Source organism: Ochlerotatus camptorhynchus, unplaced genomic scaffold (genome assembly GCF_037179485.1).
Source record: "Ochlerotatus camptorhynchus isolate MF236.1 unplaced genomic scaffold, CSIRO-AGI_Acam_v1.1 ptg000036l, whole genome shotgun sequence".
Lineage (NCBI taxonomy): Eukaryota > Metazoa > Arthropoda > Insecta > Diptera > Culicidae > Ochlerotatus > Ochlerotatus camptorhynchus.
Genome location: NW_027040527.1, coordinates 387632 through 414646, shown reverse-complemented (window position 1 = coordinate 414646; position 27015 = coordinate 387632). Strand labels below are relative to the sequence as shown.

The following is a 27015-nucleotide window of genomic DNA, read 5'->3' as shown; positions in this document are numbered from 1 at the left end:
GAGTTCGTGTATTTGGGCTCACTGGTGACCGCCGAAAATGATACCAGCAGAGAAATTCAAAGACGCATTATGGCAGGGAATCGTGCCTACTTTGGACTCCGGAGGACGCTCCGGTCGAATAAAATTCGCCGCCGCACGAAGTTGACTGTCTACAAGACGCTGATTAGACCGGTGGTCCTTTACGGCCACGAGACCTGGACTATGCTCGTGGAGGACCAACGCGCCCTTGGTGTTTTCGAACGGAAGGTGTTGCGTACCATCTACGGTGGAGTGCAGATGGATGACGGAACGTGGAGGAGGCGAATGAACCACGAATTGCACCAGCTGCTGGGAGAACCATCCATCGTCCACATTGCAAAAATTGGGCGACTACGGTGGGCTGGGCACGTCGTAAGAATGCCGCACGACGACCCAGTGAAAATGGTTCTAGAAAGCGACCCAACAGGAACAAGAAGAAGAGGCGCGCAGCGGGCAAGGTGGATCGACCAAGTAGAAGGCGACCTGCGGACCCTTCGCAGACTACGAGGCTGGCGAACTGTGGCCATGGATCGAGTAGAGTGGAGACGACTTCTTCGGACAGCAGAGGACAACAAGGCCTTAGCCTGATTGGTAAGGTAAGGTACGAAGGACATTGTGATCATAACCAAGTGTACTCCTAATAGCTACGATAAATTTACATATTTTAAGATATGTTAAGATATTTTAATTAAATTTATGTGTTGGCCCAATGTCAGCCGCCATAAGGTTTTACATTGGTCTATTTTTTAATTAATTTTAGTAAAATGAGCTTTCAATTTCAATCAACCATTTCCATGACAGTCGTAGATATATCATTGATGAATATATTCACATGCTTAACATTGTTTTCCTTGCTAAAATGTGAACGTTGTTAGGTAGGGAACGAATTTTTTTGATTTGGATCGCTCCCCCATACATTTTGTCGATTTTCCCCATACAAACTTCAAGCCGTTTGAGCGAGGGGTTCCCGTGAACCAAATGACTTCAAATTTTGGCAGGATGATTCTGACCCCCAAAACTACCATTCCAGAGGGTAGCGTTTGAAATTCCAGACTTTGACTTTTTCCATATAACGCTGAAACACTCTAATATACACTTTAAAACATTAATCTTTTAAACTATAATATATCGCTGAAAATCTCTAATCCAGCAATTAGGGTTCACCTTAAGTTAAGCCACATTCTCCCGTAGTTGCAATATCATAGCCATGCTTCCATAAGAACGTTCAGCACATGTTCAATCCTGTCCGTGAGAAAACACACAGATCAAACGAAACAAAAATTGATGCATCAACTTCGGTGATTAGGGGAAACGGACTTGGATTCCGAGAACTAAACGCAATACAATGACATTCAAAAAGCGAAGATGTTCAAATCGCTACTCCCTTTGCAGCCGAAGGTAAATATTTGTTGATTGTCCGTGAAATTATCGGTTTTCTCAAGGTTCTCAGGCCCCCTGGTTCCACCCCGAGAGAAGGTATCATTCATACTTGATCAGTTATATTTTTCTTTCCATTTGCTTCACACCCCAATTCGGGTACCTACATTCATTCATACTTATTCAAATGCTATGCTAAATTCGGTAGTCATTCATGGCACAAGAGTATACGCTCATTGAGGAAGGGGGGGGGGGGGTAAATCTTCCCAGAAAATAATCGTTCTCATCATATCTCTTACCACCATAGTCTCCATCGTCGTAGAGGGCCGGAATGTGAGGCATCGGCCAGATGGGTTCTTCTGAGTAGACCATCATTTTGGCACCCGTTTGATGTTTCCGACAGATGCGCGCTGGCGAAGGAAGTACTTTAACACTTTCGATAATAGTTCAATCCACGCGATTTTAGCACTACTGCTCTGCTCTGTTCGTCCCACAGAGATCAACACACTCACTAATACCAGCTTTGTCTGTACGTCTTTGTTTGTTGATTTTTTCCGTATACTTCCTGATCTTTTCTCTTCGATTGCTCTCTCTGTGTATTTTTTTTATTATTTTTTTTCTGTGTGCCGTTTTATTTTTTGTTTTGATAATGCTACCACTCAGCCACAGATGACCGACCGTTCGAATCACGTTGAACAAAAAAAAAAAAAAGAGAGCCCGACCCCTAGCAATAGTCCAATCGGAGAGGGCCAATCGGTTCTCAAATTTCACCAAAAAGTTTTCTGTTTCACGTCTGCTGCTATATCGTTGCCGTTTGAGTTTCGTTAATAGCCACAGTCAGTAGGAGTTGTAGCATTAACAGTTGTAGTAGTTGTAGCAGCAGCAACGGCAGCCACAGAGCAGCAGCACCAGGGGTATTGGTAATCCCTTTTCCGCCTTCGCTTTTTCTTCTGTTCCTCCTTCAATGGTTCATTCAGAAGATTAACGCTTTCCGGATAAATCATCACACGAGATGCGAAACGGCTTCTCTTCCCTTCTCATGTGTCACGCTGCTGTTGCTCCACTTGCTTCTTTCTCCTTGGTTCCAACCCAGCAGCAGCAGCAGCAGCGGCAATTCAAGGGGTTCGTTTCTTTGCCGCAACAAGTCTCCACTCACTAACCAACGGCGACGGCGACGGCGACGATGCTAAATCGATGACGATGATCCCCCTAGAGAGACCCAACGCGCACCGAACACTACTGGAAGCTGGTTTCTCCCGGGCTTCCTTTATGGTAATTTTTCTTCTCTAAGGTTCTTAAGGTTTATTTTTTTCTCTGTTGTCGTGTTTGTTCTTTTAGCTTCGCACGGTACACTGAAAGACACACACCGGGGAAAGAAACTAAATTGAAAAATAAAATAATTGGTTGCATGAGAAGTGGATTTTTTTTCGCTTTTTTCTCGTTCTCTCCCCCTCAATATGCGCCTATGTAGGTAGATCTGAAACGATCGCGCGCGCGCTCGTACTGAGGAGAGAGCCCAACACCCGCTTCCAGAGTCGAACTTGAATGTATTCTGGCGTTTTTACGGTTTAATTGATCTCTTTACTCGTCGTCGACCTGTGCTGTGGCCCTAAGGGGGATGAAGAGGATTTGTTGTGTCCCGTCTCTTCACCTCCCTTCTTCTTGGACCTATGCTATGGGTCTCGAGGTGGAGAAGAGGAAGATCGGGATTAAATACAATGCATACGCGCGAGGTGGAAGATATGGTAACAGTCAGAGTTTGAGTGTTCCATTTGTGAGGTTTTTTTTTTCCCCTACGTATTTCCTTAGCGCCGATCATAGCCGGAGATCAATAATGAGGGATGTGGCTGTAAAAAAGTGATGATTTTATTTCTGTTCCTGTGGCTGTGCGGTAATTATTTGCTTTTCTAGGAATTTGCTTTCGGAGGATTGAGTTGGTTGAAGAATGGCTTCCTTCAGCACGGTTGAATTCCAGATAGGAATCAAGCAAATCATATAATTTTTTTATTTGGTGCATTGAAAAAATCATAGAAATCTTGTGCTATATATCATTGTGAACTCCCCGCAAGATTATGCACCCTTCTTGTATTAAACGTCAAACATTTAGTGGAAATGCCGGCTTTGGCAATACCTTTAGTCTGCTATCGTCAGGGAATAAACATAGATCTCTGAAACATGACGCATCCTGATGCAAAAAATGAGCACTCAAAGACTTCTTTTACCTCCTGAAGTATTGACGAAGCCATTATTTACCCTAGGAGACATTTTGACTTTTAGATAACACATTTTTGGTATTAATTCAAATCAGCATAATTTTTATCTATGGGGCCGTTCATAATCCACGTAGACCAAAGTTTGAATCTTTTCAACCCCCTCCCCCTCTCCCTTTCTCTCTCGTAGACTATAGTAAACTTTTCTGATACTCCTCCTCCTTCCCCTTAAAGTATACAAAGACTTTACTAAACACGAAAAAACAATTCAAAATCGTTGTATTGTCTCAGATTATATTGTATTCATCATTCTAAATTATATTCAATATTAATAAATGAATATTAGTTTCCCTGGCTTGTTTGTAGGCACCCTTTAAACTTATATTTAGATCAGCGTTTCGTGAACTTGATGAACACTCTAAGCTACGATTAGTATTTTTTACCGATAAAAATCGTTACTTTTTACTTTAAATAGGCTATTTTTTACTATAAATTAGGTAATTTTTATCGTTAATTATTGGTAATCCATGATAACCGGTAATTTAAGCATGTGCACTTTCTTCGATTATCAGTAATTTTTACCGATATCTAGGTAATCTTTACCAACTTTAAGGTATGTGCATCTTAGCGTAAAGATTGGAGAACTTCATGACAGTTCCAATAAACTTCAAGAACATTTCAGGAACTTTACAGGTACTTCAAGAAAACTTCTGGTAAATTTAAAGGTCTTTGGAAAAGGTCAGAGAGCTTCTGGAAAATTCTGATAACTTTAAGGCAGTTCCATGAAAATTCGAAAAATTGTTTTAACTTTTAGGAAATTCCTAAATCTTCAGGCTAAAATTTTTTAGGATTTAACAAAACGGCAGGAACTTTATAGATGTTACAAGAAAAACACGGAAAACTTATAGATAGTCTGGAGTGCTGAAGAAAACTGCGGATCTTCAATACAGTTCCGAGAATTTCAAGAACATTTTGAAAATTATATGTTAGTTCCACTAACATGGCTTTTGTTTAATTTTATTGCGGAAGCCTCCAAATAGTTCTGAAAAATTCAAGAAAGATAAAAACCATCAGTGTAGCTCTGGGACCTTAAAGAACGTCCAGAACTACGGGGAAGTTTTAAGATCAGAAATTAAGAAGGAATTCAATAAATTCATGTAAATTTCAGGAACTTTACAGGGGTGTCTAAGACATCGTTTTAAAAACCTTACGGGAAGTATCGTGAACTTTGAGGCAGTTCTGAGAATTTCAAAGTAGTTCCATGAATATCAGGAAAATTACGGGAATGTCGCAAACATTGTGAGAGCTTAAGATAAATTTCCAGAGTAGGGGGCGACCCCGGCGTAGTGGTTAGCATCAATACCTCTCACGCCAATGTCACGAGTTCAAATCACACCCCCGGACAAGCCACGAATGACCCAAGAGCGTTAAAGTGACTATAATAAGAAAAAAAAGAAAAAAATCCAGAGCGATATTAAGAAATTTAAAAAATTGGAGCTGAAAAAAATTTGAGAAAAATTCCGAAAACATCATTGAACATCAGAACATCAGATCAATTTAATTGATTCAGGGCTATTCCAAAAACATCGTCATCAGAATATCGTGAAGTTTAGGAAAGTAATTACATTTTTTAGAAACTTTCAAGTAGATCCGAGGATTTTGGCAAAGACTCATGAACATGCTGCAGCATAATAATTTCTTTAAAACTTTCCTCCACTTCAGGGAAGCTTCGAAAACTTCAAGGCGATTTAATCAGATTCAAGAAAACTTCAGGAAATTCTAAGAAATACAGGGAAATTACAAGAACCTCAGACAACCTAGCTCTTCAGATAAGTCCCAATAATTTCAGGACAGCATTTCGGGGAAGTTTAAAGATCTGTAAGGGTTAGTTACAATTAGTTCTGGACTGCTTCATGAAATCCAGGAAATTTTTCTAAAAGCCTTGAAAAAAAACAGGAAATTTCAGGAAGTTCAGACAACATTGGAAAAATTTAGAAAACTTCATACATATTTTAAGAACTCTACAGAAGTATAGAAATGTTCAGGGAAATCTTCAGGTGAAGAACTTCATGACAATTTTACGAACTCCCGCATAGCTTGGAATCTCAGTTCAGTTCAATTAACTTAACTAGAAGTTCAGGGAATTTCTAAAAACTAAAGTTCTGAGATCCTCAGGGAAGTCCACAGAATTTAAGAGAAGTTTTGAAATGTTTAGGCAATTTAATAATTCTCATGGATGTCTAGATTACTTGAGGACGGTCAGAGAAGTTCACAGTAGTTCCATTAATTAGTTGCTGAAACTCCCAGGTAGCGACGCAGGTGGTGTAGTGGTAAACGTGATTATCTCTCACCCCAGCAGGCCCGTCAGCATACAGGCCCATTTGTTTGCTGGACACTACTGGTAAACTGCTTGAGAGGGTCATCCTCAACAGGTTGTTGGCTTACACCGAAGGTGTAGACGGCCTGTCAAGCAGCCAGTATGGGTTCCGTAAGGAAGATCCACGGTGGAAGCCATCCGCGACGTCATCCAGACGGCAGAGGTGGTCCACCGGAAGCGAAGGGGCATTCGTTACTGCGTGGTTCTTCTTCTTCTTCTTCTTCTTCTTTGCATTTCAAGCTTATTGCTTATGGCATATTAGCTTATTGCGTGCTCTCAACTTAGTGTTCTAGATGCACTTCCACAGTTATTAATTGAGAGCTTTCGATGCCTGCTACCATTTTTGCATTAGTATAATTGTGTGGCAAGGCAAGTACAATCATACTCTATGCCCAGGGAGTCGATAAATTTTCCAACCTGAAAGATTCATAGACCGGACCGGGAATCGAACTCAGTCACCTCCAGCATGGTCTTGCTTTGTAGCTGCGCCTTTACCGACTGAGCTAAGGAAGGCCCCCGTTACTGCGTGGTGGTAACCTTAGATGTGAAGAACGTGTTCAACAGCGCGTGCTGGGGGGCGATAGCCCGCTCGCTACACCAGCTCCAAATTCCCGGAGGGCTGTAAAAGATTCTGGAAAACTATTCCAGAATCGTGTGTTGACGTACGACACAGAAGATGGTGAAAAATGCGTAAGAGTCACCGATTGCCACAACGCTCCATCCTGGGCCCGGTGTTATGGAACGTCATGTACGATGGATTGTTGAGGATAAGATTCCTGGTAGGCGTGAAAATTGTAGGTTTTGCCGACGATGTCACGCTGGTAGTCTACGGGGAAACTCTCGAGGAGGTAGAGCTGACAGCGGCCCACTGCGTCAAGATTGTGGAGGAATGGATGAGATCCAGGAAGCTGGAGCTTGCCCATCACAAGACGGAAGTGGTCGTAGTCAACACTCGCATGTCGGTACAGCATGCGACGTTGACAGTCGGCGGAAGCACAATTAGGTCTGTGCGCTCTCTGAAACTCTTGGGGGCTATGCTCGACGATAAGCTCAGCTTCGGCTGCCACGTCGAGTACGCCTGCAAGAGAGCGTCTACGGCTGTGGGGGCATTATCCTGCATGATGTCAAACAGCTCAGCAGTGAATGCCAGTAAGCGCAGGCTCCTCGCTGGGGTCGTAGTATCTTTCCTCAGGTACGGCGGCCCTGCGTGGGCTGCGGTACTGGATATTGACTGTCGCAGGCGGAAATTAGCGAGTACACACAGGTTATGTGCTTGAGGGTGGCCAGTGCATACCGCACCATCTCGAGGGAGTCCGTCTGTGTCATAGCAGGGATGATGCCAATCAGCCTCATCATTAAGGAGGACGTGGTGTGCTATGACACGAGGACCGTTCGAGGGGTGCGCAACAACGCGCGAGCTGTGTCGACCGCGAGATGGCAATCGGAGTGGGAAAACTCCACAAAGGGGAGGTGGACTTACCGCTTGATACCTTCCGTATCATGCTGGGTCAACAGGCGCCACGGGGAAGTAAACTTCTACCTGACACAGTTCCTGTCAGGCCATGGCTGCTTTAGGAGCTACTTGCATAGGTTCGGACATGCAAGTACTCCCATCTGCCGTTGTGTTCGCCTGTCCACACTTCGAGCGAGTATCGAGCGCTATGCTAGCGATATGCGGAGCGGATACCAGTCCGGATAACATCGTCCCTAGGATGTTTGGTACTACCGAGAACTGGAGTGCGGTGGTGACTGCGGTCACCCACATAGTTTCGGAACTACAACGACAGTGGCGTGTCGAGCAGCAGTTGCCTACTGCCCGACTAGATTGATAGAGTATTGCTAGATAAGCGCCATAGCACTATAGCGGCCCCTCCCACGAAGTAATGCCTTCGGGCGGTTCCGGGGAGGTCAAAGGCCAAGCGCACAGGGTAAGGTTTAGTGGGTCGGGAGTGAAATTCTCCCATCCCCACACCCTGAGTTCCTTCTCAGGTGTCTGTGAGCAGATTCCCCCCTGTATAAAAAAATACCCCGGCAGGCCTGGGTTCAATCCCAGTTGGCGCCACCGGGATGTTCTGAGGCATAACATCTCTGATCACGGGAAGTAAAGTCGTTGGTCCCCGGTTCATGAGTTAGACCCGTCAACTATAGGTAGGGTCCAGTTGTGGGAGCTGCCTTCCTGGCGTCGGTAGCATTGGTAGCCTCAGAAAACAAGATCGATAGAAAACAAATCAATGAAAAAAAACCGTTCGAGTCGGGACATGGACAAGAAGGATAAGGCAATTAGCTACGGCCCATACAAATTTTAAAAATTGTGTATGGACAATTGTCTACACAGGAGTAGGGGGTGCATGAATCCCAGAAAACTGTATACGTAGTTAATGAATAGCTCCTAACGTATGCATTAAAAAAATGGACTGATTTTGCTATTTTTCATGCGATTGGTGGTGAATCATAGCAATCCTGTTGTGTATAGAAAAAATGACAGCGTTATCATTTGATTTGCACCAGCCGTGGCAAAAACAGTCAAGCAACTACGCTTGAACAAACTATTGCCAGGTCCACCCAGGAGCGAAGAAGTTGGACATCGTGAGGCACTTTGTGTCCACCGAATATAGCCGATCCGGCTGAAGCTGAAGAGGAAGACCGAGGGCAAGGTTCCGCGCCTTGGGCCGGTAGGTCGGAGCATCCTGCCAAACGGTGAAGAAGTACCTTGACAAGATGGACATTGTAATGTGCAAGCGTCAGTCGAGGCCAGCCGTGTCTCAGCAGCAGACAATCACCCAGAAGGAGCGGTTGAAGGTTTGTGGTGAAAAACATCTTTCCGGCGAAGCGCGATAAACGTTGTACCGAAGACCGCCAACCCTCCCAACGTCCCCCAGCTGCGACCGGTAAAACATTTTTGGGCGAACCTCAGACTGTTGCCTTTTTGGAGTAGCATAAGGTGGATTGCCTATTCTGACTGAACTTGGTAAGCTGCCACTACTCAAATTCCACCAAACAGTGGTACAGCGAAAATGGCGTCACAGTGGTTCCCAAGGAGATGAATCCGGCCAATACTCCGGAACTAAGGCCAATTGAGGAATACTGGTCAATTGTGAAGCACATGCTGAAGAAAAAGGGTGGAACTGAAATTTACCTGAAGGGTTTCAAGTGGAAATGGACTTTGGCAGCCAAACAAGTGGGAACAGAGCTCGTGCAAAAGATCATGGACCGTGTAGGTAGAAAAGTTTGAGCAATGGTCTATGGCAAGAAAAAAGACTGAAACAATGGTCTTACAATAAGCATAACACCTACGCATGTATAGCTGCTATATTGAACTATGAAAAATAAAATTTAAGTTGAATTCGGTAGTCGATACACTCAGAAATTATTATCGTGTTCGGTAATTTTTTACCGAAATCTCATCAGCTGATCGTTTGGTAAATGTTTTATTTTCATGTTTAAGACTATTTTGCTCGTACATGATTTTAAAAACACGTCCAACCTTATCCAAATAATATAGTCTTAAAATAACAGTGGAGATTTGGTTTATAGTTGCTTTACCACAATTAAATTGAGCAGCCTTAATTTTTTCGTACAGTTCAGTTGTTGAGATTAAAAAAATAGGATGTTGGTCAACCTTCTGATAGCTCATCGTCAATATCAATTACAAGCAATACCTCACACTATTGATTGATTTCAACAGTGGAAATGAAGCTCAGCTGAATCGAAAGCAATCTATAGCAAATTTCTCGGGAAATTAAGGAATCACAAGAATTTTGTTGCCGGAAATTTGGCATGCAAGGAAATTATCTTATCTTATCTTATCTTTCTTTATTAAAGAGACTTTCATCCATCGTCAAGGAAATTGTTCCCGGGAATAGAAACCCTATTTAAAAGCGAAAATAACAAAAATACCAGTAGCATGTCAACTGCTAATCAACTGTCTATTACGCCCACGTTCAATTTGAGAAAACTGACCTTACATCACCGGTGCAGTAGGACAAATTAAGATTTCTCCTTCTCATCACCATAAATTCACCATACATTGTTTCATTACGCCGTTAATTTCCGAATAACCCATTGGCAATATGTCAAAGAATTTATTTCCAATCGTAAAGCGAAACTGTAGTCGAAATTGAATTCCCTGCCTCGAAAACGATCGAGCCAGCATCTTCCGACCGCGGAACCTCGCCTGTTGGTCTTTCTTGCTCCGTCTCTGCATTAGCTGGCATTGCAGCGAAGAAATAAAATAAAAACATTAAACGTAATTATTATTATTTAATCAAAATCTGTTTCGGTGACATATACACATGTGCGCATCATGATCGTCGTCCGTGCAGTCAGTGGGATCGTGTGTGTGTGTGTATTTGAATGAGTATTTTCGTTCGTTAGCAGAAGACATGAGGACCGTGCCTTTCAGTTGGTCGTGATACATCAAGGTACCATCAAATGACACTCTCTACATCCTCGTTGCAATCCATGCGCGCAAACTGCAAAGCCTCATCGTTACGTCGTTCGTTTGCGGCAAACCAAGGAGCGAGCTCCTTGCGTCAAAAACGAAAAACAAAAAGTGCACGGTCCTGGGGGCCCTGCAGAGAGTGAGAGATAGAGAGAGAGGAGCGAACCTTCTGCGATTGATCGCGCGGAACAGGTTGCTGTCGTCGATCGTCGTCGTTGTCGGTTGCAGGCCAGCAGAAAAACGCGACATCGACCGCGCGATGATCTGATGAAAATTTAGCCAATATAATGAAAGGCTGAATTTATTATCATGCGCTTTGCTTCCCCGCATCGCGCTGGCCGCCGCTGTGTGTGATGGGAGCCTTTTTTTGTTGGTTTCGGATAATTTTCAAGCTCCCAAAATGTGATCAACCATCTCTCCCGCAGCGGTTCGGTGCGTGTAGTTTGCCGTTATCACTGTATGGGTGATCGTTTTATCGATATGCGGGCTCAAGAAAAAAAAAAACTATAGCAAAAAACAGGTAAACAAGAAACTGTAGCAATGTATAATAAAAATGACAAGATTTTAATCATGCAGCCTCTGGAAATTTGTCGTTCGTCATCAAATTTCTAATCACGGTGCTGCACAGGAAGAGGACTCTGTAGTGGACAAATAGTTAACTGTCTTTTCAGGCTCATTTGAAGTGCCGAGTCAGTTTTCGCATGTGCTGAGAATCGATGAACTGAGGGGCAATTTGATGGAGATTTTTGCCAGTGTAATCGTACTTGTTTCAAATAGTACCAGTGCACCAAAGTTGATGAAATTTTGGATTTCGTATTAGTATGAAATTATTTCAATACCTCTAATGAAACAAATCCACTGAATCTTCTGTGTGTGTGTTTTTTGCAATATTCAGTAGCGTTTTTTTATCCAAATCCAAAGGAACCTAAATCATTATCAATGGAAAATGCCAGGATCACGTAATTTTCTTATTCCGCTTTTACCAAAGTATGTAATCAATTTTTTTTAGGAAGCTGCGATCTGTGTCTTTTATTCAATCTTATTCTTATATTATCTTTTTATTCTAATTAAATGGTGTCCACGATGAAATTGCATTGCACACAATTATTTACCAAAAAATCAGCGTTTTAGGAAACTAAATTTTATTTTATTTCGCTCCTGACCCAAATGTTCGTACTTCTTTTAACACCTTCCATAGCATGTTGCACATCGGCAGTACCGACTTTTGTTTTTGTTTTATTAAATCATGCCCACTCAATCAGAATTTTGAGGTTCGGTATTTTTTTAAACTGATTTTATCCAGTAATCCAATTTTTTGCTGAACGTACAGTTTATAGCCAACACTGTACATAATATCAGTTATTGATAACTGAATTTCAGTAAAAAAGTACTGTTAACAGAAATTTCAATTACTGAGTGACCCAGTTGCTAAAAATTTATTGATATTCATATTAATTTCAGTTAAAACGATCACTGAACAAATTATAATAAATTCAATTTTACTGCGCTCTCATCGAAGCTTATAATAATAGTGCTGAAACAGAACAGTATCATACCAAGTGAACCTGCCTCCCAGATATCGCACAATGGGGCAGAATGGGCAATCTCTTGGACAAAACCTAATTTTTCTTCCTTGGAGTTCCATTTCAACTCGATATTCTACAGAAACTAAGACCATTCATCTTGAGGAGTCAAGCATAAACTTATCAGAAAATGATTATTTTTGCATTATGCTAGACTAGGGAAGTTTGGTTAAAATTATGCGAAATAATTCTAACAACTTTTTAGCGTTCACAATTTAATTTTTTTTTTTTCGAAAATGGAGGATTTAGTGCTTAAAATTTGCATGTTCATATATTTCCAGAATCGCAGATTTATTACTCAAACTACTCGAGAAGACGAGAATATTAAATCAATAGCAAGTTTCAATATTAGAATTGAGAAACAGTTCATCAATAAATGAGATTAGTTTGATTGATAAAATTTAAAAAATAATATCAAAAAATCTATGGGACTATAACTAAGCAAAAGCAAAGTAAGTTGTTGTTATTTCTATAGAATAGCGAAAATCACATTTTGCTATTATATATCATCAAGCTATTTGTTTGTTGTTTAAATTATGCAAATTAATGACACATTAATAACTTATTCTGCTATCAGATTAAAATAAGCTCTTGAATTCATGATACCGGGTAGATTTTGATTCGAACACTAGGCTATTCACTTTTTGTTTTCCTTGATTTGTTTTCCGTCGATCTTGTTTTCCGTCGATCTTGTTTTCCGTACTTAGTACCAATTCTATCAACGTCAGGGAGGCAGCTCCCACATCTGGACCCTACCTATTGACACTACCTATGGATCACCAACGGCTTTGCTTCCCCGATGGAAGGTGTTATCAGAGATGTTATGCCTCAGACAATCCCAACGGTGCCGACTGGGATTGAAACCAGGCCCCTTGGAGTGAGAAGCAGTCACGCTTACCACTACACCACCGGCACCGCTTAGGCTAGATTATTCACTTGAAAAACAAAATTTTCGCTAATTTCAAACGTTACCCACTCTTACTTCTTCAAGGACATAAAGTTTAAGGTCTCAGCAAGTCACAAACCAAATTTCAGCGGCAACCGCTTCGAAATTAATTCACATTTTCGCAAAACATACTTTGGCGTCCAATCCCTGCTCTCCACCTTCTTTTCGGGTTGGTTTGCTTTCGACAGTGTCAGTACTCAACCACCCAGATTTAAGCTACACTCATATGTGCTTCGATGAGGAATGAGCAATATTTATTATAGTTTCCTAAAACCTCCCAAAAATCGATACTTTTGACATTTGTATACGGTTGGATTCTGGCAAATTTCTAAAAATCAATATATTTCATATAGCTATGAAATATTACATACGCTACACGAAACACCGTATAAATAAGGCTTAAGCGGCATGATGTTGAAATTGAGTAAGTTAAACTCATTTTATACTATTTCACTCAGTTTCAAACGATTTGTTCGTGGCACAGAATTGGTTTTATCGGGCACACTTGTGTAGACGTACGCAAAGTTTTAGCCAACGGGGTCACTTTCGTACCCAAGGACATGAACCCCCAACGCACCGGAACTAAGGCCCATCGAAAATTACTGGGCTATTATGAGGCAGGCACTACGGAAGCATCCCAAGGAGGTCAACTCTGAGGAAGACATGCAGAAAAAGTGGGCTTCCGTACAGAAGAAGCTGCAGCCAGATGTTGTACAGAACCTAATGAGTGGAGTTAAGCGTAAGGTACGAGCGTACGGTTATGGTATTGAAGTTGAATGAAATAAATATGCCAAAAGTTTACTAATGGGTTATATTTTATTGTCTGAAAGTTTGAAAAGGATCGGTCAACTAGGTAATTTTCTACAGCGTTTTTTTCCGTGATACAATTTGATGGGAAACACCCTTTAAAGCTGAAAATGTTAGTTGGGTAGATCTAATGGTACCAACATATAGCTCTTATCTATCTGGAAAACTTTGTTAAAGATTTTGTTTTAATAGCGTGGTTCCTCAAATGATATAGCTGATCTAAATCAAACTATAGTGTTCAAGATCAACACAAATGATGTCAAAAAATAGATCTTATATACCTCTACAACTTGATAACATCGTTGGCTTCAAAGTTGTTCACGTAAATAAGGTCTATTTTTGACACCAAACCTCTATGACTTAAATTTTTGGAGTTATGATGTTTTGTCTGATAAGATGCTTCTACCAAAAGATGGAACTGATCTAGATGAAAATTTAATAAAAAAGATCAGTTCTAATGGTATCAAAAGATAGCTTTTATCTATCTGGAAAGCTTTGTTGAAGATTTTGTTTTAGTAGCGTGCTCCCTAAAAAGATATAGCTGATCTAGATACAAATATAGTAATCTAGATCAACACGAGTTATGATCTTACTCTCCTGAATAACTTTGCCGAAGACACCGATCCTCTTTGACTTGCATTTTAGGAGCTATGAGGTTTTATGGACAATTATATGATCTGCCCCACTGTGCGTCGCATGGAGGGGCATTTGGTCAATCTAGCTGTCTAAAAGTATTTCTTATTTTTATTTAAAAAATGTTCAAACATGAAATAAAGTAGTGCTTGTCATAGGACCCCCACATTCATCAGGACCCTGGACTTATTTCTATCTTTTCGCTTCTGCACGTGCGCAGTAACAATTCTTAGGTTACATTTGAACAAAAACACGTGATGAATTCGATGGCTTTTCTAATGCTTCAAAATATCGTGGAATTATCAAGACCCAATCCTCAATATAACTTGGAGACCGCAAAATAATTTTTCATTACCAATACATATTCCGCATGATACAATAGGGTTCTTCGAAGCTTTTTGTGTTCACAAATTTAGTTGATTGTGGCATCTGCATAACAGACGCCATCGAATTCTGTTCATTTCCAGCAGGTCGCATTTGTTGCGCCACTGCTGAGTCAAAATTCCCTAACTGTCGCCAGCCATCGATCCTACAATAAGTGTCAAGGTACTGCATAATCAATTTCCGAGGAAAGGATCTAATTACTAAGCCAATACACTACGTCTGTTTCCAAGCGGCGTTGTCACCATGCGACATGTAACGTGGGAAAGCCACAGCGCGGTTTCTCTCTTGGTCGATATATGTATCAATCGCTGATTGGCTAAGCAAATACATAATGACTTCAAATACCTCCAGTTAAATTTGAACAATAAAATCAACAAGTGAAGTTGAATCATTTAATGAGAGACAAAAGTGACAGATAGCAGGATACTTCACATCATAGTTGCTCGTATATAATACCTCATTGAATCTGAGGAACATCATGATCAGAACTTCAGGGAATGAAACATATTTTGTTAATACTACTTCTTATCTCTCTTGATGTTATGAAGTCGCACGGAGCTTCATGAATTCGTATAATACATCTGAACATCAAGTACCATTTTGTTGAGCCTGTAGAACAGCAAGACCCAATCCTCAGGATAACTTGGAGACTCCAAAATATGTTGTCATTAGTCTATTCGCATAGGAGTATTGAGCGAAAACCCAAAACTTGATAACTTCAGAATGAAAAATAAAACACATCGCTGATGGTTTTACAGGGTGATTCGGAATAACTGTCCCTTTTAAAAATGGTCATAACGATTGAACGCTTGCATGAATTTTTGATATCATTATATTCCAGATATTGTACATATATAACCTTCAACTAAGCATAGTTTATTTCAAATCTCTCTCCCTTTACCTTTATTATCAGCCAAATTTGTCATGAAAATTAACCACAGCTGGCACGCACGCTTTAGTTCCAGCACTTTTTGAGTCCTGGTGATGCGTTTAAGCTCTGATATTGAACGGATTTTCCAAGCATGGTTCCTTTGTACCTCTATAATGATGCAAAAATAAATGTTACATTCTTTCGAAGAGATTTCAGTTTCTAAAAGATAACACACGATTTTTTTACAGATTTATGCCATGCTCCATTTTGACGTCAATGGCTGCTTGAAATCACAAACGAATGAAATTTCCAATTCTACTACCAATACAAGCTGATATTTGTACACACTTAAAACAAAATACTTGAACATATACCCATTTTACCCATTGAGAATTGCATATTTGTGAAATCGGTGACAGTTATTCTGAATCACCCTGTATATGTTGCGTAAAAAATCCTAAATTTTCAAGGAAAAATATAAAAACATATTGCGTCCTCTGTCTACAACAATGAAAATTTCAATACAAAATCTAAAAAAATTAACATCATCAAATTTTTTTCCTAAAAGTTTTTAAATTATTTTTCATTTTTAATTTTGATTTTTGAAATCGGTCCAGTGGTTCAAAAGTATAAATTTTTGAAAAAAGTAATTTTTGGTAGAAATCTAGTTTTTAGTCCATCCTAACATGGTCACCCTAATGACAAATTAAAAAATACGGGTCTAATATTTTGCAATAAGGAATAAAACATTTTTTTTTATGAAATTCCGAGAACCTCTTTATTGTTTTGCTATGGAATGGCTGTGTATATATATATTTTAAACTTCAAAATAGGCTTATCGGTACAATTTAAAAGTTCTTGTAATAATGTTAACATACATCTGATTAAATTCAATCATACAGTATCATCATAATTCAAGGAGGCTCAATATATGGCATCCTTGATACTCTGAGAGTTAATAGGCCAGGCCTGTTAATAAAACAAAAAAAAAATCAGATTTTTAAATAATGTTGTGATCAAATTTGTCCTTAAATAAGATCCTTTTGGTTGTAGGGGAGAACTGTACATAACGCACCCCCGGAGTAGGACGTACTTTTTAATTTTATTTTGAGTTTTTCTTGGAATTTTTAATCCAATTCTAGGATTTATCATGCAGGATTTTGAGTTAAGATGCTATGCTAGAAGTGCTGCTCGATAAGACAGCAAAACAGTTACGTCATCTGGTGCGTTCTGCCCAGGGGGTGCGCTTTATACCATTGTTCCCTAATTATGCTAAATCAGGTAGAGTTTTTTTTACTATTGAATTTTTCTAAAAAATTTAATTGCTTTCCAATTAAATTGATAGAAGTATTAAAAAGTTTCCTTGAAGAGTACTTTCCATTTCATACTTCGCAATTTCAAGCACAAAAATCTTAATCATAAGAGGTTTAAAGATCTTTACATTTTAGATATTATTTTTAGACACTTAATATGTTGGCTGACCGGGAAAAACCTGGAATTTTTAAATGAAAATTCACTTGCCACCCTGATAGTGGTAGAGTGCCGTCTAGCAAATTTAGAGGTGTGGGTTTGATTTTTTCACCATTTCCGAAACATAACCCCTATTCAAGCACGTTTTATTTGCTTGCAGGTACCGTTTCGAAATATTGTATTTTTATCGAAAGAAAACGATTTTATGTGGAAAACTGCCATTGCATACATTCTTATATCAATAAAAATTAAATGTACTTTTGCCTAATTCTCCGTACTCTTAAAACACCAAATTATTCATCCTAAGATATGATCACCTAAATACGATAATCAAAACTTGAATTTCATACTTTTAGGCTAAGTGAATATCTTGCAAAGTATGCCTCCAATAACATCAGACATACAACTCCTTCACCGTTAGCATCTAAGTTGAAATCACCAACACAACCAGTGCATCACAGCAAATCCATACCGTTCAACAATGTGTGAAGATTTTCTTCCATTTCGCATCTACACTCTCTTAATTTATGCTAACCTCCCGCTGATACATATAATTCAATTAGCTCTCTTAGGGCATAGCGCCATTGCCGTCGCCTTGTTCGGTCGGCCACTCCGAGATCTGCTGTGCCCGTAGGGGAAGTCTACGGGTGATACCCCCACGATCTTCCGCGAAAATATAGGCATAAACAATATGAAGCCGCTTCTTTTCGGACCAGTTCTTCGACAAAACTGAAAATCCTACGCACACAATCGTTCATTTCTCATCTAGCCTAGTCTATTTTCAAACCAATCAGGGGAAAAAAGTTTCTTTTTCTGCAGTAAATTTAAGATTTATAGCCTTACATGCTGTCAATAAATACGAAGATTATACACATGGGGCGCACACGGTCGCTCGCTCGCTCACTCACTCGCCCGCTCACTCACTCACTAATGCTTCGATTTGGTCGCGACCGACGATGTCGCTGTGGTGTCAGAGTTGTGCCCATCATCGCAAAGCATACATTGGCACTGGCGAAGAGGTCCACTTTTGCCATAAAATCTAATCTCAATCCAGCTTACTTTCATCAGGCAGTCATCCTGCCCTGCCTGCCTACCTGCCTTCATGCCTCCCACTGCACGCGCTTGACGATCGAGCTAACCAGCAACCGCACTGAAGCTGCAGCTGGATACCAATAAAATTTTCTAGAAAATTTTTGCAAGCTGTTGATGGTAGATCCCCGATTGTGTCTGCGATGTCGCTCCCTCTGTGTGCGCAGACTTGAGCGCTCCGTTGTCCCTTCACTCGCAATTCTTTCGGTCGCCTTCGAATTACTTCAAACGCTCGTGCATGCAGATGCAGCTTGGCACAAATTCTCCCCCCTGAGCGCAAGGCACAATCCTAATGGCAGCCCAGACCGGATGAGCGAAACGAATCATAATCGCATCAAATGAAATTAAAGAGAAGAATAAGGAACGTCAGTTCATTGTCGCCGCACAAGTCTCGTGGCCTTAGCATTACAAAAAAAAAAAGAGGTTCGTCGCTGGTCGTGCGTTGAAGTCACTTGGAAATTATTGCTTGCTAAGCGGCGGCCTCACGGAGATGGTGGTTCTGGAGGAAATAATTTTTCATGATCTTGCCTAGTCGAGACCGAAGTCAAGCACAGGTTTATGATTGCAAAAAAAAAAACACTGAACTTCAAACTAGTTCCATCAAATTCCAAATCTACCTATACAGCAAAGCTGATTTCATGCCACTTATGAGCCCATAAAATCGAGTCCAGTTATTTCCTACGTCTAGCATCCAAAAATTTTCATATCAGCTTTCGAGTGGAAAAATCTTTATGATTTTTTTTTTCACTGGACTTGATTCGCAAACAAAAACTCCGGGCAAGGTGGGAACCGGATTCCTCCAGTATCAGATTCTCTTGGCGACGACTTGAGCAATCACGGTTGACCACGAACATTGTAGTAATCGCAGCAAAATCAAGGACACAACCTTTTTAAGGTTATTTTGGAACTGCAAAGTGATGGAAGACAAATGCTCAGTACAATTTTGGAAATGGTTGCTTTTTTTTAATTATTTGAAAAGTTTGATAGTAAACACGTTCATAAATGTGTAGCACAGTGGGTAATGAAAACTGTTACATTCAATTTAAGACACCAAGTGCTCCAGAAATTTTCGAATCTTAAAAAACCGTTATCGTACCGTTCTGAATCATATTTCGAACACTTTATAATTATATCTTGAAATACCTATACACCTCTATGATATAAATATTAAAAATTTAAAACGCTTGTTCCTTTAGTCAGCCCGTGGTTTAACAAACATTTTGTTTATGTATCACTCCTGAATGATAAAATTGCTGATGAAAATATTTACGCACTTTAATAGTAGGAGCGTTGGTAGTTTTCGTAATTCCGAAAACCTCTGAAACTCGAAAACCTGACGAGAATCTATAAAACAAGTTTTTTTTTAAATCTCAGGAACGATCTGATAAATTGTGGTGTAACTTGGCGAATATAAATTGTCACCCATAAGAATTAAAACATTTAACGCGAAGGTAATCAAAAACAATGCTAATCTATCAAACACATGTGTCTAATATTCCCTTAAGTTCTTTAAAGTTCTCTTCATACTTGATGCATTTTGGCAAATCAAATTAAAAGAAATGGAAACCAATAAATAAACAGAAATAGAATCATAACTTGCTAGACTTTTTGACCAACTCAACTACACAGATAAAAATTCTGAATTTTAATTGTGATGTAAACATTCATTCACGTCGACTTGTATTTCATTTCACGCAACCGAGCAATTTGCAAACAATGTTGTTTACAAAGATGGGCTTTTGTATACAATATTTGCTAAATTTCATGATATGTGTCAGAACATTACATGATATATTATGTAAACGTATATGATTAGACTGGCCCACAAAAATGAAAGTTCTAATTTTCCAAGGGGAAAAGTTCAAGATTTATGCTTCCAGGTGAGAAAACCATTCTCTGAAAGTTTTAGCTCATTTGGTTTGAATTTTGGATAAAATAAACGAAAAAATGAAACTCCTACACTCTATCGATAGTAAGAAAGTTTCCTTAATCTCGAGTTTATTCAGATTTTCAAAATTGTAAGTTCAAACAACGAGTAACAATTTTGCTGAAGACTGCATTATGAATCCGGTTAGTTTCATTGAGATATTCGCTTTTTAATGTTTATGAGAATTTTGTATATGAAAATTTCAACCAAATTCCATATACAAACATTAAACCAAAAGCACCAGTCCTTGTTACGTCAAAAACAGCTGAAACATTCAGAGAGTGGTTATCTCACTTACTGACATGAGTCTGGATGTTGGCCTGTGGAAAATACGAACTTTTATTTTTTTAGTGGTAACGCTCTACTTCATTCGCTGCTTTCTTGTGATTTCGACATGGTGGTATTCACTGAAACCTGGCTTCATACCGATATTACGAATGCTGAACTCGCAAGCAACTACACAATCTACCGCTGTGACTGGAATTCTCGCAGCAGCGCACTGCAACGTGGCGGTGGCGTCTTAATTGCCGTGAAATCTGAGCTGAAGTGTAAGGCTGTGCATCTTGTGGGCGTTGAGAGCCTCGAACAAATTGCTGTTCAGGTCGATTTACAACATCAATCCATCTTCCTGTGTTGCATATATATTCGACCAAACAGTCAGCTTGACATTTACACCAAACATGCTGAGTCTGTACAATAGCTCCTTGGTATGGCGAACCCTCACGATACAACCATAGTTGTGGACGATTACAATCTGCCAAATCTAGCTTGGGACTTCGATCAGGACGTCAGAGGATTTCTGCCTCTCAATGCTTCATCAGAACAGAAACTCGCTGTGGAGTCTATACTGTCTGCTGGATTGAAGCAGATCACCAGTGAACACGAATGGTAATCTTCTTGACCTGGTTCTCGTCAGTGACTCCGATTGCATCGAGCTGTTTGAACCACCCTCTGCAATTATTAAAGTTGATTGTCACCGCAAACCGTTGGTTCTAAAAGTTGACTCCCGTTCGAGAGCTCATTTGCTCCCGTACCCAGCAGCCCGCAGTGAGTATAATTTTGCACAATGTGATTTCGATATTGTTAACACGAGGATTGCCGCCTTGGATTGGGTACAAATACTTGACCAACCCACCATTGATGCCGCCGTCTCCGTATTCTACGACAACATCTATAAAGTAATCCAAGATACTGTTCCAGTGAAGACACGAAAATCTTGTTTGCAATTCCAACAAAGCTTGGTGGAATCCGCAATTGCGTAATCTGCGTAACCGTCTGCGTAAAGCTCAAAAACGTTACTTTCGTTCCCGGACCGCAGCAAACAAGTATACGGTGCTGCTAGTAGAAGCAGAGTATAATAGTTCGCAGGAAGCTCGCTTTCGTGAGTACGTCGACAACCTCCAGAGGGGTTTCAAGGAAAATCCATCGTCGTTCTGGTCTTTTTACAACTCTCGGAAAAGATCAGCTGGTATCCCCGTGGACGTCATCTACGGTAGTAGAAGCTCCACCACCGACACCGCTTCTGCTGACCTTTTCGCTGACTTTTTCCGAAGTGTTTTCGAACCCGATTAAACTCCTCCACCGCAGCAATACATTGATCAGTTACCAAGATACGACATTCACCTGCAGCAGCTCATCTTCAGTCAAGACGCTATTCTCAAAGCCCTTTGCTCAGTCAAGCCATCGAAAGGTCCAGGTCCGGACCGTATTGCACCGTCTTTCGTCACGAACTGTGCAGCATCGTTGGCCACTCCCGTTATGTCTATTTTCAATCGATCGCTTAAGGATGGCGTTTTTCCGGATGCCTGGAAGCTCGCCTCAATTACACCAATCTTCAAGTCCGGTAACATGCACAAAGTGGAAAATTACCGACCTATCTCGATCCTGAACTGCTTGGCCAAAGTTCTCGAAAGTCTTCTGCATGAGAAGTTGTATCCAGCTGTTCAACCCATAATCTCAGAGTTTCAGCATGGATTCATGAAAAAGCGCTCGACAGTCTCTAACTTGATGACTTACACGAACACTCTTATAGGTAGCATCGAGAAGCGTCAGCAAGTAGACTCCGTTTACATCGACTTCTCTAAGGCTTTTGACAAAGTCCCTCACGACCTAGCCATTATGAAACTAAACCACCTTGATCTTTCACCGTGGATCGTTTGTTGGTTGGAAGGCTTTCGTTAAGGTACGTGATTCCAGATCCGAGGTATTCCATATACAATCGGGGGTTCCACAAGGGAGTCACCTAGGACCTCTGTTCTGTTTATTAACGACGTGTGTGATATGCTAAGTTCCTGTTAGTTGCTATATGCGGATGATCTTAAGCTGTACCGTGTGATCAAATCGATCGTGGATTGTTGCGCACTACACGCGGATATAGAGCGATTGTCATCCTGGTGTCAGATGAATGGAATGCAAGCCAATGCTGCCAAAATTTAATGTAAAGTGATTACCCTTACCCGCTCTCACTCTCCGATCATTTTTGATTACTCTATGAATCAATCGCCGCTGGAAAGGGTTAATGCCATTAAGGATCTTGGGCTCATCTTGGACAGCAAACTACGGTTTAACGAGCACATATCCATGACAGTTGCAAAGGCCAACTTCATGCTAGGATTTTTGCGCCGCAATACTGCACAATTCGACGACGCGTACGCCCTGAAAGCGCTGTGCTGCTTTATTGTCCACAGTGTTCTTGAATATGGAGTACAAATTTGGGCTCCATATCATGCTGTTCATGTACTGCGCATTGAGAGAATCCAGAAACAGTTTATAAAGTATGCATTGCGACGTCTGCCATGGAAAAATCCAGATAGCTTACCTCCGTACGAGCATAGATGTGCGCTTATTGGACTGCCGAGTCTTTCTCCAGAGGATGTTCATATTTGAGATGATTAGTAATCATATTGACTGCAGTTGTTTGCTCGGGAACATCAATTTCCACACTCCAGCTCGCCGTCTCCGCAACTATTACTATCTGTTGACTCCCGGAAATCGTACTGCTTACGGTTATAACAATCCTCTCGATAGATGTTGCAGACTGTTTAATGCTGTGTGTGATGTTTTTGATTTTAATATAAGTAGACCAGATTTTAAGAATAGGATTAAGTCACTTTAAACAAGCTGTATGGCTGAAATGTCAAATATGGTGGTTAAATAAAAAATATCTCAGGAACGATCTGATCAATTGTGGTGTAACTTGGCGAACAAAAATTGCCATCCATAAGAATTAAAACGCTTAGTGCGAATGTAAACCAAAACAATTCTAAGCTATCAAACACATATGTCTAGAATTCTCTGAAATTTTTGAAAGTTCTCTTCATACTTGATGCATATTGGAAAAGGAAATTAAAAGAAATGGAAATCAATAAATAAACAGAAAGAGAATCATAACTTGCCTGATTTTTAGACCAAATTAACTACTAATCAGCCATAATCGAAATTTTTAATATGGATAAATGCAGTGTGTTGAAATGTAGATATATTTAGACACTTATTCCTATAAAATTTCACTTGCGAAAGTAGAGTGCAATAGACAGGAACGGAAAGTAATTTACATTCGATTTGTACATTCACTTAAATTAATTTGCCTCTAACTTTTTTCTTCAAACGTATTCCGTAAAATGGTGTATGACGTTTTTGTAGGGTTTAATGCTAACTACAACTTTTGTATGAAATTTATGTCTGCATCTCTAATGCATGACGGACTAGAGCGGGTTGAACTTGATATTGTTTTTCAGTGAATGTAGTTTACATTCACTGAAAAACAATGAAGGGTTCTGTTTGATCTTGTTCTTCGTTCATAAGAGGTACAGATTTGAACTTTTCACAAAATTTGTAGAACATATCAAAACCTTATTTCACAGAATTCTGTTGATGAAAAAAGTTAGAGGCAAATTAATGTAAAGGAATGCACGATTTTCCATGTCTGGCTATATATTTCCGAACTTAATTAATTTTCCTAAAGTTAGCTTAGGTTTCTTGATAGCATATTCCTAAGTCTTTTCAAGGTGCCTTATACTTTTCTGTGGTTTCCTGAGCCTACTTTGAAATTCCCTGAGCTTCAGCTATTTCAACACACAGTTCGAAGGAACAAGCTATTATCTACACACTTAGAAATAACTAATTTTACACGTGACGGAATCCGTCTTTGACATGAAAGATGAAATGTAAACATGTCATGTAATATTAAGTAATCCGAGACTGAAAAATTCGTTTGATTGAGCTATATTTCGCGTCTGTTATGACTGTGTAACTCTCAGAGCACCTAAATTTACATGAACTTTTCTAAATGTGTAGCATCTAATACGACAAACACGACAATAAACGGTTTTGCAGTCAAGCTATTCATGAAAGATAAACTCGATGAAGAGAATCGATTAGTGTTGAAATAGGATGCTTGTTTACCCTTTGAAACCAACACAAATACTGCTCTTGTGTTTTATTCAACGCAATGCTTTTTTTTAACTGCTACGATCCAGAAAACAAAGACCTTATTTAATTTTAACATTTAGTTTGAAGCATATAATCATCATAAAATTCATCCTTTTACCTCAGGTAATGAATAGTTAATCTGATTTGTTCGTATTATGTACGTAATAGTTAATGTACAACATCTGGCAACGCTTGTTCAATAATTCAATGCCGTTCGCAAGCAAAGTAATGGAGTCGATCCAAAAGCAGTTTTTTTCTTTCCATTATATGTCTTCAACAGTGTGAAATAGTGTAGTGGCCCAAAGAGCACAACTATGCATATACAGTGAACATATTTTGCCGAGGAAATTTTGGTGCTACGTTTTTGTGGTGTTCGCGGAAGTGGATTGACAGTGATGAGTGAAGAATACCAAAAGTTGAAACAGAAATATTTTACTGATGGTGGGTAGAACCTTAACTGCTAGAGGAACTTATGAAATAAGCCTATGAGCCAAATGTAAACATTTGCTGTAAAAGCCGATTGCTCATAAATCACAAAACATTCCTTAATTGAGGTAAATAATCCTAAGAATTTAATAAGGCACCACGATTAACGATACTTATAAATTCCATAAGTGCGACTTATGAACGATTTTCGTCATACACGAGGATGTTATAATACGCATTTAGACTTTTTTTTATATTGCCCAATTGTTGACAGACGAGTTGTAAAGTCACGCGCACTGTAATTTCATCGTCCTAGGGTTGATCCCAGACTCCGTTTTATAGTTTTTTAAGCATTACTATTTTTCATCAGGCAAATCAATGAAAATCATATCGATATCTTGTGTACCTTTTACGTTGTTTTCCCTTTTAATTCTACTTATATTTGTATCACTTCCACTTTCAATAATACATTTTCACTATTTACTTTCACTATCACTTTAAACTATGACCGATACGTATTTCGTTTACTACTTGCAAATGACTAGACTATGATGTCTATGACTAGACACTGGAGAAGTTTGCAAGTAGTAAACGAAATACGTAGCTGTTATTGTTTAAAGTAATAGTAAAAGTAAATAGAGAAAGTGAATTAGTGAAATTGAATTAGTGCTAGTAAAAGTGATACAAATGGTGGTAGAATTAAAAGGGAAACGTAAAAAGTATACATTTATTCTACTAAAACGCTCACCAATCAGTTTAGATTCCTTTTTAGATTTTCGTATTTCTGACCTAACCTTTATAATTTTGTTGAAGCTCTCCAAGGTTTCCTTTGAGAGTTCTTCAATAATTCTTTTGGAATCATGCCTCAATTTACTCAGAGCATTTGTTAAGATTTTTAAGAATAATCTTGGGATTCTTATGTAAAACATTCTTGTGATTTAGTAATTCTCCTCAGAAAATTCTTGAAATTCTCTCGACAACTCATTTCGAGTTGTTTTTGCAATCATTCGCTTGAATTTTTCTAGATATTTTTTATAAATTATCTTGGAATATTTTCAGAATTCCATAACAAACCCGTATAAATATCCATGGTATTCTTCTTAGAATTTCCATAGAATTCTGCTCAGAATTCTTCTGTGAACTCCATAGTAATCTTCAAAAATTCACTTGGTATCCTCTTCTAAATTTCCTCTCGGAGACTAATATAATTTTTCCTCAAAACTGTCTTCGTCAAGCTCCTAAAACTACACTCAGATCCAGGTTTTCTATGGTTTCGTATCAGAGTTTCGTCAGAATCATCCTCAGATTTTCCGTGGAAATTTCCTAAAAACTTCTTGGAAATTTTTCACAAAATTTTGTAGAATTTTGCTCAAATTTCTTTTAAGAATAATCCTCACACTCCTTAGAATGTCTGAATCAAAACTAAATTGGAACTTTACTCTTAACTACTACTACTACTCTATAAATTCAATCAATTGGGATGATTTCTTAGATAGATTAAGCATTCTAATCTTCGAAACACAAAATTCTCAAGCTTACAAAACATTACAATAAACTTAAAATTTATTTTGATACTGAATTAGGGGAAAAGAACGCAATTTCGTCATTTATGACGTATTCCAACTTATACCCCGTTCACATTACAGCGAATATCACGTGATATACGCTGTCTTGCACTCATACATCTAGTTTTCACTGGAAATCCTATTTATGAGTGCTCATTGCAAGACAGCCTATATTACGTGATATAGGCTGTAATGTGAATGGGGTATTATCTGCATCAGACTCATGTAAAATGTTGGTGAAATGGAGTTTCATTTAGAAATAAAATCAAATCTTTCTAGAACACTATTTCAGCATCATAGTTTATACAAATGTTTGCCTAGGTTTTGATTGAAATATAAATTATCCGTAATAGAACTGGACACCTTATACTTTATAATTTGTGATTCTCTAGCTTCAGTCAACCGGTCGATGTAAGAATCTTTAATAAGTCTTCACAACACGAACAGTTTCTGTAATGTG

General features: G+C 39.4%; 2 protein-coding genes and 1 long non-coding RNA gene across 7 annotated transcripts in view; 1 reads left to right on the top strand and 2 right to left on the bottom strand.

Moving 5' to 3' along the window:
• The window catches only part of LOC135710422 (transmembrane protein 65), a 620863-nt gene that overhangs the window by 285439 nt on the left and 308409 nt on the right, over positions 1 to 27015 (top strand). The window lies entirely within an intron of this gene.
• The window catches only part of lft (lowfat), a 215336-nt gene that overhangs the window by 15341 nt on the left and 172980 nt on the right, over positions 1 to 27015 (bottom strand). Inside the window, exon 1 of one of the 2 annotated variants that reach the window (XM_065232956.1) lies at positions 1695 to 2062. The exons of the other annotated variant lie outside the window; for it this stretch is intronic. Within the exon in view, the coding sequence (XP_065089028.1) occupies positions 1695 to 1770 (76 nt within the window). The 5' untranslated portion in view covers positions 1771 to 2062. Of the gene's footprint in view, positions 1 to 1694; positions 2063 to 27015 lie in introns of those variants that run through there. 2 annotated transcript variants of the gene reach the window in all.
• LOC135710549 (uncharacterized) overlaps positions 2102 to 27015 on the bottom strand; it is a 29332-nt gene continuing 4418 nt past the window's right edge. For 3 of the 4 annotated variants that reach the window (XR_010518423.1, XR_010518426.1, XR_010518424.1), the window contains exons 2-3: positions 2578 to 2774; positions 2102 to 2546 (exon numbers count right to left, since the gene is read on the bottom strand). This is a non-coding gene — a long non-coding RNA (uncharacterized LOC135710549). The remainder of the gene's footprint in view (positions 2547 to 2577; positions 2775 to 27015) is intronic. The other variant, XR_010518427.1, reaches the window with a different exon arrangement.